Source organism: Stenella coeruleoalba, assembly GCF_951394435.1.
Source record: "Stenella coeruleoalba genome assembly, chromosome: 9".
Lineage (NCBI taxonomy): Eukaryota > Metazoa > Chordata > Mammalia > Artiodactyla > Delphinidae > Stenella > Stenella coeruleoalba.
The window spans coordinates 62,976,270-62,996,995 of NC_137155.1; the positions used below are offsets into that span (position 1 = coordinate 62,976,270).

Sequence of the window (20,726 nt, forward strand, 5' to 3'; positions counted from 1 at the left end):
GTAGTCAAAAAGATCATTTCTATATATCGTTCATTTACTTGTTGCTTTGTTTCTTAAAAATTTCTCAAAATTTTTTCATGTCCTTTGCCCACTTTTTCAATTGGTGTGATCTTATTTCTTTGCCAGAGTTCTTTATAAGAAGGATATTAGCCCTTTGCTTGTCATATACAAATATTTCCTATTTGTCATTTTGCTTTTTTTTTTTTTTGAGGTTCGCGGGCCTCTCACTGTTGTGGCCTCTCCCGTTGCGGAGCACAGGCTCCGGACGTGCAGGCCCAGCGGCCATGGCTCACGGGCCTAGCCGCTCCGCGGCATGTGGGATCATCCCGAACCGGGGCACGAACCCGTGTCCCCTGCATCGGCAGGCGGACTCTCAACCACTGCGCCACCAGGGAAGCCCTCATTTTGCTTTTTAAGTATGTTTACAATGTTTACTATTTATAAATAATTTAAAAATTTTTATTTAGTAAAAACTATTTTTACTTCTCTTATTGTTTCTGCTAATTGAAGAACTGCAAGATTAAATATTTGGATAGGAAATCTTACCAACAAGATAACTAGACTAAGAGGAAAAATCCTCAGTGATGGGCAACTATAAGGAAAAGGACACTTCTGTACACTTCCAGTGGGAGCCATAAATTGTAGACACTTTTGGGGAAACTTAGCTATATTTGCCCCAATCTTCAGTTTCTAAGAGTTCATCCTAAGGAAATAACCAGAGCCGTGCAAAGAGATGCATATGAATTATTTATAATACAAAATAATTGGAAACAATTTAAATACTCAATACTTTGAAAAATTGGAGTTTAGTCTAACCATGGAAAAATTTTATTTTGTCCGTGTTTTTTATTTTATTTATTTATTTATTTATTTATTTATTTATTTATTGTGGTACGCGGGCCTCTTACCGTTGTGGCCTCTCCCGTTGCGGAGCACAGGCTCCGGACGCGCAGGCTCAGCGGCCATGGCTCACGGGCCCAGCCACTCCGCGGCATGTGGGATCTTCCCAGACCGGGGCACGAACACGCGTCCCCTGCATCGGCAGGTGGACTCTCAACCACTGCAACACCAGGGAAGCCCATCTACTTATTAATTTTTAAGTTCATTACTACATTGAAGCACTGTTTACCACGTAAGGTGACTGCAGGCGCTTTTAAACTACCTAATTATCACTGACATCAAGGGGCTGAGTTTTCAAACAGGAGCAGAAGAGCTCCCACTCCACTGGATCACTTGATCCATGTACGGTGACGACAGAAAGACATAAAAAGACTGTATTATAATTCCACCCCAAGGTTCCTGCTTGTTCAGTGTGCCAGTAATATGTTTTCTAAATCTTTCTAGTAACTCTTTTCAGAGTGACAATTCAGCAAGAACAGAACCCCAGATATTATTCTCCCAAGTATTTGGGATTGAAGATTCTACTAGAGTCCCTAGTTTCTTCCAGAATTGTTCTCACTTCTTATAGCTCCTTGACCACACCCTACACACCTCTCTACGATACCACCAGACTCTACATTTCCCTCCCCACCCAGAAACATGCAACTGCTTTCCAATTTGAAACTTGGAAGGTAGAGGGAGGTCTCCTGTCCCTGGATGAAGAAGGGCCGCCAGGACCAGTGAGCACAGACAGCACAGCTACAATGGGGATGAAGATGAAGACCTTCAACAACAGCTTAACAGAAAGCATCACATCAAAACAACTCTTTTCAAAAAGCTCTCTCATGTATATTAATTGTCTCTCTCTAGCCCCATCATGACTTCATTAGGTGAGCAAAGTGTGTATTTTTTTTTTAAATCCCACTTTAGAGAAGAACTCAGGCTGAGACTGAGTGATTTGCCCAAGGTCAAAATATCACATCTGAAAGAGCCCAAATCTAGTGTGTAGGGTCATATCTACCAGACTTCGGGGCTTGGTTTGAATGAACCCTGCTCTCCAGAACCAAGCCCAGTGTTCTTTCTCTGCCTTACAATTCCTCCCTTGTTCCTTCAAATGAAAGAAGGCTACTTAACATTTGGCAAACAGCTTTCAAACACTGTCACAGTGCTTCACAGTGCTAGGTACAAGAGAAGGATGACAGACAGACCAAAGTCCCATGCCTGCCTTTGAGGATGGGCAAGGTACAAGAGACAAGCATTCGCACAGCAACCTATCAAATGTATGTGGTACAAACTGAGCTCCGTAGTACTTTAGGAATGGGTGCATCAACATCTCAATCAAGCAGGTAAATCGGGGAAGCAAAAGAGGAGAAACTGGGGAACACTGACCTTATACCAGGCAGTGTTCCAGCTTCTGTGTAAGCATACTCTTTTTAATCCCTGCATCAGCCTTAGATGCTGGTCCTATTATCCCCTTTTTATGCATGAGGAAACTGAGGCTCTGAGAGTTCCAGAATCCCTCTTCCACCATGATATTTTTTCACACTAGATGCCAAGCGTGCTCCCAAAGGATGTTTCCAGATGCCCAAGCATCCCTCTCTTTTCTCTGAGCAGAAAAGCAGGCCAAGGTCCTCAGCGTGATTGCCTGGAGCTTCTCTTTCCTATTCTCCATTCCCACCCTTATCATATTTGGGAAAAGGAAACTCTCCAATGGTGAAGTGCAGTGCTGGGCCCTGTGACCCGACGACTCCTACCAGACCCCACACATGACCATCGTGGCCTTCCTGGTGTACTTCATCCCCCTGACAATCATCAGGTAAGAGGCCAGCAGGCCAGACCCATACAGGGGCTTTCCCGGTTCACCAACTGCTGCTCTCCTCCCCTATAGGTCACTCATTGCTCCTAGTGTCCTTTGGGGAACGGGCTAGGTGACAAGATTTTATCTAAAGATGCTACGTGCTAAGCTCAACTCCTCCAAAGTGGGACAAGGAGGAGGGAACTAACATTTTCTGAGTATGTGCTGTGGGGCAGGCATTTTACCAGGTGGTTAACATTGATCTCATCAACCACACTACAACTCTGTGAAATAACTATTATCCCCATCTTATAAATGATAAAACTCAAACTCAGAGAGATTAAGTAACTTACCCAACATTATGCAGGATTTAACCCCAGGTTTGTCTGATTCCATATCCTGTTCTTTCTCCTATGTCATGCAACCTTTCAAATATAAGACATAGTACCAGTTTCAGAGATCTTATAATCGAAAAAACAGACAAACTTGAAACAAAACTGAGCAAAAAAATGCAATACACACAAAAATATGTTAGACAATGTACGCGATGAGGTCAAATAATGGCAGGGAACACTTCCTGGAAGCATCCTTTGAAGGAAGAAAGGCTTCAGATAGGAGAAGGGGACGGTGGAGAGAAAGCAGTTTCCCTGGTAACCGGGGGTCAGAGTGCGTATGGTGACAGGAAAGGACAGGCAGGCAGTGCCGATGGAAAGGAAGTTGGCAATAAGCTCTTTCTGGATGGGGTGAGACTCAATTGTGAAGGGCCTTAGGAACCAAGCCATAGTATGTTCCCTTTGTCCTGCAGCCAATGGTGGGCCAAAGATGGTCTTTCAACAAAGAAGACCACAACCACCTGGACAAGGCAGGGTCTCCCTTGGTCACATGGCAGGATCATCTCTGAAAGAGTGGCTCTGCACGGGTGGACGGGATCAGGAATTGCAGGGAGATACCTGGCATGTTGAGTATGTATATGGGTCTTGCTCATCCTGCACCTTCTGAGTGTCCCCAAGCCTGCCATCGAGTGTCACGTAATTCGTCCTGGGCAAAGGAAGATCAGCCTTTGGGTTTCAATAGTATAAATAATGCTGTGATAAAAATCTTTGTACTTAAAATTATTCATGAGTCTCTGATTATTTCCTCAGAACTCATGCTAATAGAATTGCCAGATCACAGATGATGCTCATTTTGAGACTTTTGATGCATCTGCATAAACCGCCCTATTAAAAAATGTGTATTCCTGCCGACAGCAAACAAGAGCTCTCATTTTTCCTCCCCTGACCCAGAGGAAGGTGGTGTCATTTCTTTATTAAGTCTTTGCTGACCACAGAGGTTTAAAAAAGTATCTCATTGTTTCAATATGCATTTCTTAGATTAAGTGGTTGCGTATTCTTCAAGTGTTTTCTGACATTATAGGAATCTCTTGTTCTTGCTCTTTGTTCGTCTTTAGTCTCTTAAGATGCTAAAGCTGGAAAAATGTTATCCACCACATAGTCCAGCCCCTAAACTTTTCACGAGTAGACTTAGGGCTAAAAGAAGCAAAATGACTTGCTCTCCATCAGCAGCAGAGGTTGAGCTGGACAGGAGCAGAGTGATTCCCACTGTTAGCCCCTCAGCCTTACTGAGATTGGATATTGTCCAGTCATCTCTGCTGAATCTACAAGTTAACATCTATATTGTATTTCAACTTACTGCTCTCCTCTCCACCAAGCTGAATCTGGGGGGAAGCCTGAAGGGAAGATGAAGGTTATTTAGACAATCAATCAAAGGTAAGTAACAGCCACATTAAAAGAAGCCCATGGAAGAGGAAAGAGGCCAGTTGCAGCGGTAAGAAAGTATTTGGAAAGAAGTGACTCATGACGTCACAGGCAACTGACACATCGATTTCGGTGGCAGCAAATGTCCCAGCTTCTCTCCTGATTAATTTCCCATCAGCTCCTGAAATCAGTCAAAACCCCTGCTCAGCAGGGCAGATGCAGCCATGAACCACAGGCTCCCAACGTGCTGTCTGGCCAAATTCCTCATGCGGGGCTTTCACTGTCTGAAATTTCCCCCATTAATTCGAGCTGCCTCTTCTTTTCCTCCAACTTGCCTACCGCCCAACTTGTGCATTTTTGTAGTGTCTTTGGAAAATGCAAAGTCTAATTTAATGATTAAAGGGGATGATTTCAAAATCACTCAGCCCTTGTCAGACAAAACAAAGGCCTCAGTAAACCCTGCTCCTTGCTCCTTGCTTCCAGCTGGGGTAGAACCATGAAAATTCAAAGTGACCTTGCTCTGTCTGTCCTTGAGCTTCCCTGAAGCATTTCCTACCTACTCAGTCATCATCTTCCCTCTTCCTCTTCCATGGTCAGGCTTCTGCAGGAGAGAAAGCTTCTCTCTGGGGGATGCAGCATAGCAACTCCCCGCTTCTTGAACCAAGACCAGGCCCAGATGGAGTTTTGTGAAGAATTTGTTTGCCAGCTAGTTGAGGGATAAGTTGCTATAATTTCATCTCTCTCAGAGCTAAAGCTCAACTCTTTTTTTTTGTTGTTGTTTTTCTTAATCACACTTTGTTACCCTGAGCTTGATTCTGTTGCTAGTGACTCTTTCAGATAAGGTTAAATTCTTAATTCCAAGACTGAGTAGACAAAAGAAACAACACAGATAAGGTGTTCATGCTCTTTATTAACCATGCCTCATGCTTTATTGTCCCTCATGCGTGATACATATATACATATATATATACATATATGTACATACATATATATACATATATGTATATATACATATATATGTATATTCTTTCCAAATTGATAGGCAAAAATACATATATACTATTGTTTTAATTCGCATTTCGTTCATCACAGATGAGGTTGAACACATTTTGTATGTTCGTTATTATTTTTGTTTTTTAAGTAAATTACCTATTCGTATTCTTTTACCCGTTTTTCTCCATTTTATTTTATTTTCTCTATTCTCTGTCTTTAGAGATATTTTTTATATAAAAACTTTTCCTGTTTTTATATGATTAGGATATTTCCCTAGTTTGTCCCTAGTTTGCCTTTTTATTTTGAATGTGATTTTATTTTGCTTTCAGTTAATAAGAGTGACATAATTAAGGAGAGAAATCATGAATACCTAAATTAGAAAGTCAAATGACTCGATTTAAAAAAAGAATCATAGGAAAGCACTTTGCAAAACTTTATATAAATGCATGTGAAAATATGAATGAAATGTATATGGCTTTTCTGTAATATATAAGCATTTTATATTTTAGTATATTCACATCGACACACAATTTTCTTTACATTTTTTTCATTTCTTTTCTTTCTTAGGAAATTGTCCCTTCACAAACTTATCTATACTTTAACTTTTTAATGATTTATAATTTTAATTATTTGAAAATAATTTCAGTGTTGAGAGCATGTTAAAAATATCACCTTAAAATATTTGATTTTGATGTTTAATTTGATTTTTATGTAATATGAATTAGAGATCTAAGTTAAATTTTTTTTTTTTTTTTTAGTGCTGGGTCATTTGTTCCAATATCACTTACTGAATGATTTATCTTTTCTCTACGGTATGAAATGGTAATTTTATCATATGCATATTTATATTATAAACGCTCTTATTGTTTCTGAGCTTTCTATTCCCTTCACTTTATTCTGTTTTTATTTTCTCTATTCTCTATCTTTAGAGAATTCTTTATGCAATAACCTTTTTCTTTTTTAATATATTGCAAAAATTTCCCTAGTTTGTCGTTTGTTTCTTCACTTTGAATATGGTTTCATTTTGTTTCCAGTTTGTAGTGATTGACATAATTAAGAAAAGGAGAAAACACACAAATAACTAAATTAGTGGTTTTTCTGCCCCTAACACCACATTGTTTTCATTACTGTAGCTTTATATACATTTAATATCTGCTAAGACAGATCGCTGGTCCTTTTCAGATTCCGTGGCTATTCCTGGAGAAGTTGCTCACACACTCTCCTTGCACCCACTACTGCAGCCAGAACAAGCCATCTCTTGTTTCCGGGACACCCCACACTCCTCTCACCCCTGGGCTTTTGTGCACATCATTCCTTATGCCTGAGCACTCCTCCAGTCTCACCCTGCCTTGCTTCTGGCAAAATGATTCACATTCTTTCTGTCTCATCTCAAATACCAAACCCCACATGGAGCTGCCCCTGCCAATCCTAGGCCGCATCCCGCCTCAGCTTGTCCATGTTGCCATTAAGGCTTCACGGGAGAGTCATTGCCTGCTAGTGTGGCTACATTTCTTGAGTACATGGACTCTTGTCTCTTAATCTCTAGACTCCAAACCCAGCACATAACGTACACTTCATAAATGTTTGATTAAATAAACAATGCAGACCTGACTGAAGAACTTCATCAATCAGACAGAAGTGTCATGTCACTCCATCTCTCTCTCTCACTCTCTCACACACACAGACACACACACCCCTAGTATGTACATTTCTGGTTATTTAGTGCCTAGATCAGCTTCTGGCATATGGTAGATACTCCATAAATATATGTGAAAGGAAAGAAGGAAGGAAGAAAGGCAGAGAGGGAGGGAAAGAGAGGAAGGAAGGAGTTGTATTGTCAGTGGCAAACTGTCATGAGAGCTGTGTATGGATAAAGATTTAGCTGTTCTGTCATTAATTAAATCAGGCTGCCAAGACTTGAAACCACAGTGACTGACAATAAAGGCAATACACTGTTTTTCTGGGTCAACACAACTCCTGTTGTTTCAAAATTTACTTGACACAACTGTCTAACTGTTGCTGGGAAAGGTTTTTAGCCCTGGTGTAATTGCTTTACTTTAGCTATGGTTATTTTCTTGCTACCTAATTGATTTCTCATTCTCCTATCATTTTTACTCTGTGAGACAAAGGCAGAGGCTTAAAAGATCCAGAGCCGACAATTGCAAAGGAATAAGAGGAAGAAAGCACACTTGTCATGGAGTACTGATTTACGTTACACGAAAAAAAAATCCATCTTATTTTGCTTGGGGAAAGGGGAACAGACCGTGGGAAAGCCCCAAGCTGAGGTCAGTACAGTTCTATGGACTACAAGGCCATGGTGGGTAAAAGGGCCCAAGATCCTAGCCAGCACTGTCCATGACATGAAGTCCAGGGCCAAGGTCGGATGACCCATCGCATCGGTCAAGGAAGTGACATCCTATATATTTTTACCTGAGGGGTGGCAAGAGTTAGGTCTTTTGAAAAAGCCAATATCACTAGCCTGCCAGGTTATGGTAGATGCTTGTGTTTGAATTTCCCATATCCATTCCACTCTAAGCCACCCATGGCAACCCCTCCCCTCGGCATGTGAATGGTTCAGGAACGGCCACGTCATCCAATTCTAGCCAATGAAATGTGAGCTCTCTGAAGAGCTTTTGGAAAGATTTCCCCATTCGAAGCAACAACAGAGTATGAAATGAAAAATAAAAATCTTCCTTCCACTTCTGCCCTGTCCCCCTCCTCAGAAGTAGCACTGTTAAGAATTTCTTATATACCAGCGGTTTCCAACCTTTTTGGCACCAGGCACCAGTTTTGTGGAAGGCAATTTTTCCACGGGCGGGGGTGGGGGGGATGGGGGAATGGGAAGGGAGGGGCTGGTTTGGGCGGAATTGCGAGCGATGGGGAGCGGCAGATGAAGCTTCACTCCCTCACCTGCCGCTCACCTCCTACCGTGTGGCCTGGCTCCTAACAGGTCATGCACCACTACCGGTCCACGGCCCGGTGGTTGGGGACCCCTACTATATACCCTTCCAGGACTGTTCAATTCATATACCAGCATATACACATGTATAGAAACAAATTATACACGCTTAACAATGTCTGATCTTTAAAAAAACATGTTAATCAATCATTTTACTTTCCTATTTAGAGCCATTCAGTGGATTTCCATTGTTTCAGGATAAAGTCCAAGACCTCTAACCCTGCACTAAAGGCCATGTGTGATTTGGTTCTTGCCTCACTCTCCATCCTTATCTTAAGGCACACAAGCTGCCTTACTCACCATGCTTCAGCCATGCTGGCCTTCCCTAAGTTCTTCAAATGCACATGATCCCTCCTGTTTCAGCAACTTTGCACATGCTGTTCCCTCTGCCTGAGTGATCATCCTCTTTTGCATTTAAAAAATCAATTTTATCCTTCAGATCTTAGCTGAAATTTCACCTCCTCTGGGAAGGCTTCCATGATCCCCAGAACAAGCCTTCTATTATATACTCTTGTATCTCCCTATATTTTATCTTCATAGCATTAGTATTAGTGAAATTAACTAATAAAGGGGAGAGACGCTTTTGGTCAGGGAGCATCCTTAAGCCCCTGCTAGGAGAAGAGTAAAAAGGACTGTGCTAAGTGAAGCATCCGCTCCCCCTACACCCCCTCCCTATGCTTGGCCTCTAATGAGAACTTCAGAGCACAACTGGACATCATCCTCAGGCCCCAAAATGAGGCAAAGATGCAGGCAGAGATGGAGCCTGTGGCTCCAAGACTGTGATGGGCCTTCAAGTCCCCAGGCCTGTGCTGAGTCCTGCAGCGTTTGTGAAAGGGACACTTTTGGTCTGAGTGGAATGCTCTCCGTGTGTCTTGAGGACAGAGAGAATTTTTGTTCTGTTTCCTGACGCTCCTCATACACAATCCAGAAGCAAGACTCAGGAACTGGCCTCAGGCATCCACTTAAGTACTTAATGCCACTTGAAAGGTCTTCCTCTGGCTTAGACTCCCTCACTCTCCCACCGCCAGGAGCTGCCTTCATGAAGGTAATGAAGGAAAACGGGTCTGTGTCTGGACTGTCTTCCATAAAATCAAGAAATAAACCAGCCAGTTGCAGGGAAGAGGTATTTTACTCAATCTTAGTGACCCTTAGGTTTTCAGATTTCTAAGAAACTTGAAGAAAAGCAACAACTGCTGAGGGAGTGGAGATAAAGAAAAGACATGGAAGAAGTTGACCCAAAAGAATGGAGGTGCTATTCCTCAGCTCTGTTTCTGAGAATGGGCTATTTCTAGGTCTGCTTGACCTTTAAGATACAACTGCCATAGACAAAATTCAGCGTGCCTAGTGTTACACCAGCATGGAAGCCCCAAGGAAGGGGGAGCGAACTGTCACTGAGGAACAGAGGCAGCTCAGAAAGGTTTCACAGCAAAGTGATATATAGAGAATGGGCTAAAAAAAAAAAAAAAAGAATGTATTTTCAGGAAGAAAGGAAAGCAAACACAGAGAAATGGAAGACCTTGGATCTCACATTCACCCAAAGTCAACCACATACTAAGCATGGAATCGGGGTTAGGTTAGTTGGTTTCTCCTGTTGCCCACATGGAAAAAATGTGTTGAGAGACAGTGGGGAGGGAGGGAGGCAGGATGATAATCATAGAGATGAAGAAAGCAGAGACAGATTGTGGGAGACTTTGGGTGCCCTGCTTGAGAGACTGGATACCATCTTATAGGAAAGTGGAGGCACTGGAGGGTTTTTAAGCCAGGGAATGATGCTCTGTCCCAGAGCTCCAGTTCTGATGGCGGGAGGTGTGGGCATTCAAGATGCTAGCAGAGTGGAGGTGTTTAGAAGACTATGGCAAATAATCAGGCAAGAGATTATAAGGGGTGCTTGCTTTGTCAGCATGTATACTAAAATTAGAATGATACAGAGAAGATTGGTATGGCCCCTGCATAAGGATGACACATTAATTTGTGAAGTAATGCACACTTCTGTGTTTAATGGGTACAGAGTTTCAGTTGCGGAAGATGAGAAAGTTCTGGGGATGGATGATGGTGACAGCTGCAGAGCAATGTCAGTGTGCTTAATGCCACCGAACTATACACTTAAAAATGGATTAAATGGTAAATTTTATGTTATGTTTATTTTACCACAATAAAAATATCATCAAAATATCAATATTAAACAAAAAGAGATCATAAGGGTCCGAAGTGATAGTGAAGAGCAGGAACGGAGAGGAGGGTACAGGTGATGGAGACATTTTGAAGGACAGTCCATAGAACTTGTTGACTAATTAGGTGAAAGAAATCAGCAAGAAGAAGGAAATGAATGTATTCAGAGTGCTCTCTGACGCATGACTGTTACACCCTGAGAAGTGGCTGGATTTGGGGAATAAGCTAAAGAGGCATCTTACTTATTAGTTTTCCTGGCTAACAGTAAAGCTGGTACTGGCTTTCCACCTGCCTGACTGATCCTAAGGAGACGAGGTGGGGGTGACTAAAGCCCAAACCCCTAACACATAAAATCTTTCTTAATTTTCCATTGTACATATGGCTGATGGTCAATAAGTATTTGAATTATTGATCAGTTAAGCCCTGGGGTTGCAATTGTAGTACACAATTAATGCTTGATGGTGGTTGTAACCTTTCCTTGTATTTCATTTACCTGGGAAAAAGTTTCCCTCCTCTAACAAATATTCAACTTAGGGTAAAGAATAGACTCATTAGCAGTTTTCTTTCTCATTTTTTCTTTAATGTAGACAAACAATTTCCAGGAAAGTCCCTGGGCAGGTATATGAGAAGGAGTGAGGATGCTCCAAAAAGGCCCCGAGCTTTCCTGGAACACTCAGAGGGGTTCTCTGAGCAGGGGAAAATCAATAAGGAGGGTTTTACCACAGCCATTAATTGAAGTATATTCTAAAGATCATTAAAAGCAATTAGTGCTTTGTCAGCTACTGCAAAATAGAACTCTGATTTTTTTTCAACCAAGTGATTCTCAAGAGGGAAGTTGGTGCAGTTTTAAACTGAAGAAGTGCTTTGTCTCAAAGTTTTTAGTCAAGGTTCTTAATAAATTAGAAATGTCAAATAGCTAATTAAAGGCATGCATGTTTACATTTATCAAAGGGAACAAAGGATACAAAATTTGCTAATGCTTTTGAGTCATTAACACTTTTTTCCCTTTTAGGTACAGATTATATCATGTAAAGGTAGGTGTGATATTATGTGAAAATTGGGGAAGAAAGAGACGAAAGAAAATGGCATTTATTGAGCCTCTGCTACTTTTCAAGCCCGTGCATAGCACTTTAAATGCTGTCACATTTGATCCCTATAAACCTCTTAAGAGGTTTGTACTACTACCTCGATTTGACAGTCTCAACTGAGGCCCAGTGTCTTAGTGGGTTCGGGCTGCTATAACAAAATATCACAGAGTAGGTGACTTCTAAACAGCACAACTGTATTTCTCACAGTTCTGGAGGCTGGAAGTCTGAGATCAGTACAGTACATCTGAGATCAGTACAGTACATCTGAGATCAGTACAGTACATCTGAGATCAGTACAGATCAGATCTGCCAGTACATTTGGGTGAGGGCTGTCCTCCAGGTTGCAGACTTCTCCTTGTAGCCTCACATGGCAGAAGGGTCAAGAAAGTTCTGTGGGGTCTCCTCTTATAAAGGCACTAATCCCATTCATGAGGACTTCACCCTCCTTATGATCTAAGCACCTCCCAAAGGCCTCACCTCCTTATACCATCACATTGGGCATTAGGATTTCAACATGTAAATTGGGAGAGGAGAGGGACACAAACATTCCTCCTATTTCGCTCAGTGTATTAGCTATGTATTGTTGGGTAACATATTATCATGAACCTGGTGACTTAAAATATATACTTATTATCTCACAGTTTCTGTGGGTCATGAGTCTGGACAGTTAACTGGGTCCTCTGCTTAGGCAAGGCAGCCATCAAGGTGTCTGCCAAGGCTGGGGTGTCATCAGAGGCTCAACTGAGGAAGGATCTTCCTCCAAGCTCCCCTGGGCTCCTGGCGGAATTGATTTCCTGGGGCTGTAGGACTCACAGCAACTTGCTTTTTCAAAGCTAGGAATACAGAGAGACACTAGCAAGACAGGTGCTACACAATTATGTAATCACAGACATCCCATCACTTTCACCCCAATGCATTGATTAGAAGCAAGTCACAGGTCCAGCCACCCTCAAGGGGAGAGGATGACACAGTGATGTGAACACTAGAGGCGGGAATCATGGAGGCACATGAAAGCCTATCTAAAATCAAGGTCATATAACCAGCAAGTAGTAGAGCTGGTTACAAATCTAAATCTTTCTGACCCCAAACCCTGTGTTTTGATTCCAGTCTAAGCTATACCTCTGACCACATGAGTTATCTTGGAGAAATCAGTTAAATTCACCAGGTCCAAGCCTCCTGGCTTAAAAAAAAAGAAGGAGCTGCCATCTACTGTGATTCTACAGAGGTGGGCAGACCGTGGTTCAGAGACCCCTGACTCCACACCTCACACTCAGGAAACTCGGAGTGGTCTTCACAGTATGGACCCACCAGACATTTTATAGTATCTTTGGTCCTTTCCGCAGTGTCATCTATGCCATTGTGATCAGAATGATTTGGGTCAAAAGCAAAGCCCATGAGACAGCGATTTCCAGCTGCTCAGGTAAGTCTCTCATCTGCATTACCCAACTCTTAGCTAATTTTGCTTCTGTACAGGTTTTCCTCTAGCAAATGTGAGCTTGGGTTTTATAACAAGCCTGCTCTGTTATATCAGGGCCCAGCTGGCAGGTCAGACCCCCAAAGGCTGTCCCCGGCAGGCTCTGCTTTCTCCACGTGGCTTCCCTAAAAACTGAGGAAGGAGGACTTTGGGCCTGGCCAAGTTGTGCCAGCAGAGTCCTTCAGAGCAGCCTTTGAGCCAGGATCTGAGGGTCACCCTAGTCTGGCAGGTCTGGCAGAGAGGCCTCCTGGAGGACTCTGGGATGAAAAGAGAGGACAGTGCAGGGAGGAAGCCGCACATTCAGCAAAACATGAGGACAAACATTTCTACTTGGCTTACATTCTACAAGAAAACTGCTGTCTATCCACAGAACAGTCCTGGACCCTAGGACAGTCAAGGCATGGTTCATGCCTTCCCCACTGTCCCAGCACACCACCGCACAGCAGAATGAGCCCGAGGCTGCCAGCTACAACCCTTCCCCAAATCCCGCTTCAGCAAACCTTAATGCTGAGCACCGCCTACACAATAGGTGCTGAGACTTGGAACGCCATCCTGCTTCCCAGGCAGACATTGCTGGGCCTCTGAGGACAACCTGGAGAGAACACAGCAAACCAACGTGCCCGAAAGAAAAGAGAAAGTGTTCCTGGGTGTCTAGTTACTTTAATGCGACTAGTTCTGAAGGAGGGGACCAGCTCTGCTCCCATGGAGCTTCCACACCTCCTCCCATTCCATGTACACACACAAACGCACACACTGAAACACCCAGTCTCACATACACACACACACACTTACACGCCCATATGCACACACATATACATACTCACCCACATAGGCTCACACAAGGGCAGCAAGGTATAACACCGATCCCTGGAGTAAGAAGTGCTCGTTTCTGTTCCAGATGTGCCACTAAGAGCTGTGCCACCTTTGCAAAGTCATTTAACCTCTCTGGACTCCAAGGGGTTAAAATGAGGGGACAGATTAGATTCTCTCTAAGTCTTCCTCTTTTCAGACTTTCAGCTGTTACCTTTACTGGACGAAGACAGAGCTCGTTTTCCTCCACATCGAAGCTACTTCTTTTAGTGTTACTGAGAGAAAGTTAAGAGGTTCATTATTGAGCACTAATAATCTGTATCCCTTTCCCTAGGAGAATTAGTAGAGATGTATAAGTCTTGGTGTCTTCAGCTGAATTCAGTTCAATTCTGCTGTGTTCCAACACGTGTCAGGAGTGGTCCAAAGGACCATGAATGCCAAGGAGTAAATAGCATGGATCTTGACTATAGGAAGCCTACAGTCTTGTGCACTGGGTCTCAGCCCTAGCTGCACAAGAGTGTTTCCCAGGGAGCTTTTCAAATGCACCAGTACCCAGAAACTGCTGCCTGAGAGATTCTGATTTACTTCATCTGGGGTGGGGTCTGGGCATCATTACTTTGGAAAAGCTCTTTGGATGATCTTAATGTGGATCCATGTTTGACAGCCTCTGGTCTAATAGGAGACACTGTCACAGGCAGCTGACTTCCACTCTGAGTGACGAGTATAACCCAGAGGTGTTCACAGGCTGCTGGGAAATTTTCTACCCATGAAGAATCTATCATTTGCTTGTGGCTCAGCACAGATCTTTGTGCCTCCCTCATGCTGGTCTAGTCTTTGCACTCTGGTTCTTCTAAAAGAACAAGAGTAATCAGAGGGGATAAACACAAATGCATTCATTTTATTCTCTGTGGGTGGCTGGCGATGGTCAAAGATCAGAATATTTATCTGAAAAAAAAAGATGGATGAAGGCATCCTTCCTATATCAGATATCAAAGAAATACACCAAATAGTTGTTGAACAATCATAGAATTACATGAAAGGGGGAATAGAACAGGACAGAAGCTCTAAAGGAAACCTAAGGTATTTAGGGTATGATGAAGTAGTTCAGACTGATAGGAAAATAGAGATTGTTTGAAAATTAGTGTTGTTGAGAAAACTAACCAACTATTTTGAAATAGATGGATAGGTAAATAAATAAAAAAAAACACATGATTGCTACCTTATATGCTATAAGGAAATAAACTTCTGATTAAGGGAAAGAAAAGAAAATATACAAATTATTGTTTATAATCAGGAAAAATTGAAAAAGGTATGAACATCCTACAATGAGGGATTAAGTACATTAATTATACAGCCATACAATGAAATACTACAGCTCTAAAAATTATTGTATAGTATGCTTATTGCCTTAGAAAGATGTTTACGATGTATTAGATTAAGATGGAGAAAGCTGTATGGTGTTGCCTTTATAAATGTGTGAATATATAATATACAATAGAATATATAAGTGCATGTACAGATAGATGATAGCTGGATGGACAGATAGATAGAAAATGTCAGGGAGGACAAGTACTAAATGTTATAGTGATTAACTCTGAGTGGTAGAATCTTAGTTGACTTTTATTTTCTTCTTTTATTTATTTATTTTTGTGTGTGCTTGGACACTGAGAGGTCTAACGCTGAGACTGTATACATATATTCATTTTGTAAAAATTATCATCTATCTTTTACAAATGGAAATCATATTAATTTTTAAATTATACATATCTGTATAGATATATCATTGCCTGGGGAGCTTTTCAAGTGAGTTGTCACTTAACAGAGTGCATGACCCTAGTGTGATGGTGAACAGATCAAGTGTAGTGTGACCAGAAGGCTTTGGAAGGTCCAGAGCTTTGGGTTGGAAGGATGCATGGGGAAAAGGAGGATGTTTTAGTATGCTCAGGCACCACAACAATATACCACAGTGAGTGGCTTAAAGAACAAATTATTTTATCACAGTTTTAGAGACTCGAAATCCAAGATCAAGGTACCAGCCAGTTCTGTTCCTGGTAAGAGCTCTCTTCTTGGATTGCAGATGTCCGCTGCTGCCTTCTTGCTATCTCCTCACATGGCAGAGAGGAGAGAGACAGAGAAATCTTTCTAATGTCTCTTCTTATAAGGGCACTAATCCCATTGTAGGGTTCCTGCTCTCGTGATCTCATCTAACTCTATTTCCCAAAGGCCCCATCTCCAAATACCATCACATTGGGGATTAGGGCTTCAACCTATGAATTTTGTGGGGACACAAAAATTCAGTCCATAACAGGGGAAGAGTCAGGAAAAAAAAAGAGATGGTGGAAAAAAACAAAGACTGACCAAATGAGAATAGACAAAAGCTATTTTTTCAAAGCTTGCTATAGCAACGGAGTCAGCCACCATCACTTGCCTCTTGGCAGAAATACAAAAGCAGGCAGTGGAGTGAGAAAGTCTCCAGGACGTCCTGATTGGTGGCTGTTGGCATGTGGAAGCTGTAAGTGTGCTGACTAGAAGCATGGCATCCTGTGTGATGTGTTAGGGGTGTGTATTTGGCTTTCTCAGGATGGCTTTAAGTAAAAAACAGGGGCAAATATTATAGAAGCTGTCAGTCATTTATCAAGTCTTGGCTATTTGGGGTAGACTGTTACAGGTATTCTTATTTGGCTTATGGACTGTGAGATAGAGACAGTGGTCTGACTTCCTCCAAGTCTGAGTTGCACATAGCAGATTGGCTTCCTGGTCTGGTTACTGTAGATAATGGGTTGGTTTCCTGGGCTGGTTGCTACAGAGTGTGGGTCAGAGTTCCATCTTAAATATGATCTGGCCACCATCCATTTGTTTGTTCAGTCTGTCAACACAGACTGACAAGACAGAGGGACAGACAGAGCACTTACTGTCAGCCACTTCTGGGTCCTTTCCATACTTTACCTCCCTGAATCCTTACAGAACCCTGAAAGGTGATATTATCATCTATCTTTTGCACATGGAAGACAGGCTCGAGGGTAAAGCAATTTGCTTGTTTTCATAGGTAGCGCATGACACAGCAGGATTCAAATGCACATATGATTGGCTAGAAAGCCTATGTTTTCTCCTCTACATCAAGCTCCCTCTCAGGAAGAAGGACATGACAGAAAGGAAGGTGGTGAATGACTGAAAAAAGAGTTCAAACTAAAAGAAACCAAACCAACCATTTTTTTAATTAAAAAACCCAAACAGGATTGTTGGCATGGCTGTCTTTCACCAGCCTCCCTGCTGTGCTTGGCCTTCAGAGCACTATTCCAGAGTCACCTCCCGAAGTGTTTTGTTTTGATATATTTAAAAATCTAAAAGGTGACCTAATTTTGTTTAAGTAGGCTGAGCTCTTCCTGTACTTTCAGATTTAAATCAGATTGCTTTAAACCCTTGTCCTGTGATTTCTGCAGGTTCCAGGAGACTGCTGTGTCCTCTCTCCCTGTCCCTCTGAGTTCTTACCCCACTGTCTCACCTCCAACAGCTCTTCTGTTCCCTCTGATCCTGGTCCAACGAACCATGGAATTCACCTTATTTTCCTTAGGTTTGAGGTGATGAAAAGTTTCCACATTCTGTCAGCTACCCCACCACCCGGGGTATCTCCCACCCCTTTTTTCTCAGCAGGACTTTCACCATTGTGGTTGGGCCCCTGTCTCTCTCCAGAGTGCCCCATTTCTCACTGCTACTTGATTTTCCAGTCCCTGCACTCTTGGGTTTCCCCCATCCTCTAGTCCCTGAGATACTACAAAGCCACATAGAGATCCATTTTCCCACTGATACACAGTATGCCATTACTCCTCCCCAGAGGTGGAAATGGCTACAGTCAGTTTTTATTCTTTAATAAAGTTTATATGTCCATCACACCTATGTTTTAGTTGTCTGTATCTTTATATCAGCATCACTGACCCCTTTCTGGAATGAGGAGCAGGCAGATGGTGGTTTCAAAAGCCTGTATACTCTCTACATCTTATTCATAAGCAGAACTCACTTGGTTTTCTATCTGTCATTACAGCCAAGTAGCTCTGGAGTTGGCTGGTAAGTAGGATCTCCAGTGGTGTTAGTACCCCAGGATTACTGCTCATCAATGAGGGGACATAAGCAATGATTAGCGTGAACAGAAGCTCACTTTGTAAACACAGGCTGCAAAATTCAAGTTTAAGAATCACTCTTCTTTCTGGCAAGTATGTCTATTTCTCCCCCTCAAAGGCTGACAGAAAGGAAAGGAAAGAACTATTTAATAAATGATCTACAGACTTTCCCAAAAACAAGTGCGTGGAAGGCGAGAGGTAGAGAATATGAGGTTTCCAATTCCGTAGGTTATCTTTCATAAATGAGCTTGCTCTTGATGCCCAGGGGTGTTTACTCCTATAAAACAGAACATTTATCGCATGGGGGCAGGAGATGGGGGAGGTGCACCCATGAAATATATGAAGTATAAGATATCTGATATAACTGAGTCTGTCCATTATGACTTGGAAGATGTGATGTGATCCATGCTATATCCAAAGTACACGTTTCCAATTAAATGGGGCAGAAAGAGGTGAAGAAAAATTTTTGGATTAGGAAGTGGGTTAGAGTCCTGTTCACCTCTAACTAAATGAACTTGAAATAAGCTCATTAAGTACCTTTCTTCATCAGTACATGAGAGTAAAATGGCTTCTTTGCAATCAACACCATCAGCAAAAGACATAAAGAACTTTATGAAAAATATATACATATATAAATAAATGACACTTATAGCATGTTCGTGGATAGTAAGATTCAGTACCATAAAGATGTCAATTCTCCTCAAATGATCTACAGATTAATGCAGTTCCAATCAAAACTGAAATGGGACATTTTACTGAGCTTGACAAGCCAATTTAAAAACATACATGGAAATTTCAAGTACCAAGAAAAAGCCATGAAGACAGTTCTGGAGAAGTAGAACAAGGTAGTAGAGGTTTACTGAACCAAATATTGATTTATCATAAAGTTAGAATGATTAATAGAGTATGGTATTGACACAATTCAATAGAAAAATGGAAAATAAAACAGCCCCCAAATAGACCTACACATATATGAGAACTTGCTACATGTCAGAAGATCATAGGGAAAGAAATGAAATTGGAACTTCACCTTAATTCTTAGGCAAAATTACATTCCAGGAAGTTATAGACTTAAATGTGAAATGTAAGACTTTAAAAAATTTTTAAAGAAAATGTAGGGTGTTATTTTTATGACATTAGAATAAAGGAATTCTTAAACGAGATACAAGATACAAGGTACATTAAACCAAAAAATTGATGGATAAATTTGACTCTATTTATATTTAAAAGTCAAGCCAAAAGGTGGGAGAAGCTATTTGCAACACGTAATCTGGGAAAATGTATGAAGAATGTATGAAGAACTCCTAAAAATCAATCAAATATATTTTTTAAAAAGATAAATAGAAGAAAAATGAGCAAGGCACAAACAGACATTTCACAGGAGGGAAAAGAGAAACAGCCAAAAATAAGATTCTCAACCTCATTGATAAATCAGGAAAGTGTGCATTTAAACTTCAATTAGATACAATTTTCCACTCACAGGACTGGTAAAAAATTTGAAGTCTGTTATTTCTAAGTATTGACAAAGATATAAACCTCATGGTTCATCTGGCAATATCACTCCTAAAAAACTCAGTAGACTTCTGATTTATTTGCTTCCAGTCAGTTTCACATGCCAGCAATCACCATATTCAAAAAGTCTTTCTGAAAATAATTCTCAGGTCTGACTTGTTTCTTTGCTTCCTCATCCAATCCCTTTCCCCTATCTGAATAGAAGCTAGCTTGAAGCCATCTGAAACAATAGGTGGGAGGCCACATCCTTAGTCTGGTCTTCCCCTCATTGCTGGTTTAAACTCCTCACTGTAATAACTGAATTTGGGTTCAGGCTTCATCGGCACAAGACCTGCACACTCAGAAGCTATACACATTCGCATTTTCATTTTGTACCCGGCCACGCAAAGTATACAGCTGGTGCCACGAGGGGCTAGGAGCAATTGACCCTTGCAACTCTACAAGATCCCAAATTTTAGGACATACTTTTAACTTCCTTTCATTTTTGTTCATAAACCAACCAACTTTTGTCTGAGTTCATCTCTTTTTTCTAATACTTTGCTAAACACAGCTGGTGGCAATCAACACACACTATTAACATTCTGTTTATCAACTATGGTAGTTAATTTTGTGTCAACTTGATTGCCCTAGACAGACAGCTGGCAAAACATTATTTCTAGGTGTGTCTGGAGTACATTCCTGGAAGCATTTGAATCTGTAGACTAAGTAAAGAAGATTGTCCTTACCAATGCCAGTGAGAATCATCCAATTCACTGAAGGCTTGAAGAGAATAAAAAGGCAAAGGAAGTGTAAATTTGCTCGAGCTGGGCCATCCATCTTGTCCTGCTCTCGTGCATCAGCATTTCTGGTTCTTGGGACTTCAGACTAGGATTTAGAGATTTACACCATTGGTTGCCTGTTTCTCCAGCATTTGGACTTAGACTTATACCATCATCTCCCCTGGTATTTCTCCCATGAAAATGCCTTTGGATTTGGGCTGAATTATACCACCAGCTTTCCTGGTTCTCCAGCTTGCAGACAGCAGATTATGGGATTTCTCAGCCTCCATAACTGCATGAGTCAATTTCTATTACAAATTTCCACATATATATATCCTATTGGTTCTGTTTCTCTGGAGAGTCCTAACTCCACACCACCCTTGTCCCCTCCCTGGGGGTCCAGTCTCAGTAGGCACACAA

The 20,726-nt window shown here is 41.6% G+C and overlaps 2 protein-coding genes across 8 annotated transcripts in view; one reads left to right on the plus strand and one right to left on the minus strand.

Moving 5' to 3' along the window:
- NPSR1 (neuropeptide S receptor 1) overlaps positions 1 to 20,726 on the plus strand; it is a gene marked incomplete at both ends in the record, with an annotated part of 136,715 nt that overhangs the window by 104,136 nt on the left and 11,853 nt on the right. The window contains 3 exon segments of the mRNA XM_079931945.1: positions 2,494 to 2,615; positions 2,619 to 2,695; positions 12,981 to 13,057. Coding sequence (XP_079788071.1) covers positions 2,494 to 2,615; positions 2,619 to 2,695; positions 12,981 to 13,057 — 276 coding nt within the window.
- The window catches only part of DPY19L1 (dpy-19 like C-mannosyltransferase 1), a 242,327-nt gene that overhangs the window by 61,050 nt on the left and 160,551 nt on the right, over positions 1 to 20,726 (minus strand). For 6 of the 7 annotated variants that reach the window (XR_013829892.1, XR_013829893.1, XR_013829894.1 and 3 more), the window contains 3 exons: positions 20,274 to 20,412; positions 3,625 to 3,712; positions 3,028 to 3,099 (listed from right to left, as the gene is read on the minus strand). The gene's annotated coding sequence lies outside the window, so the exon portion shown is untranslated. The remainder of the gene's footprint in view (positions 1 to 3,027; positions 3,100 to 3,624; positions 3,713 to 20,273; positions 20,413 to 20,726) is intronic. The other variant, XR_013829897.1, reaches the window with a different exon arrangement.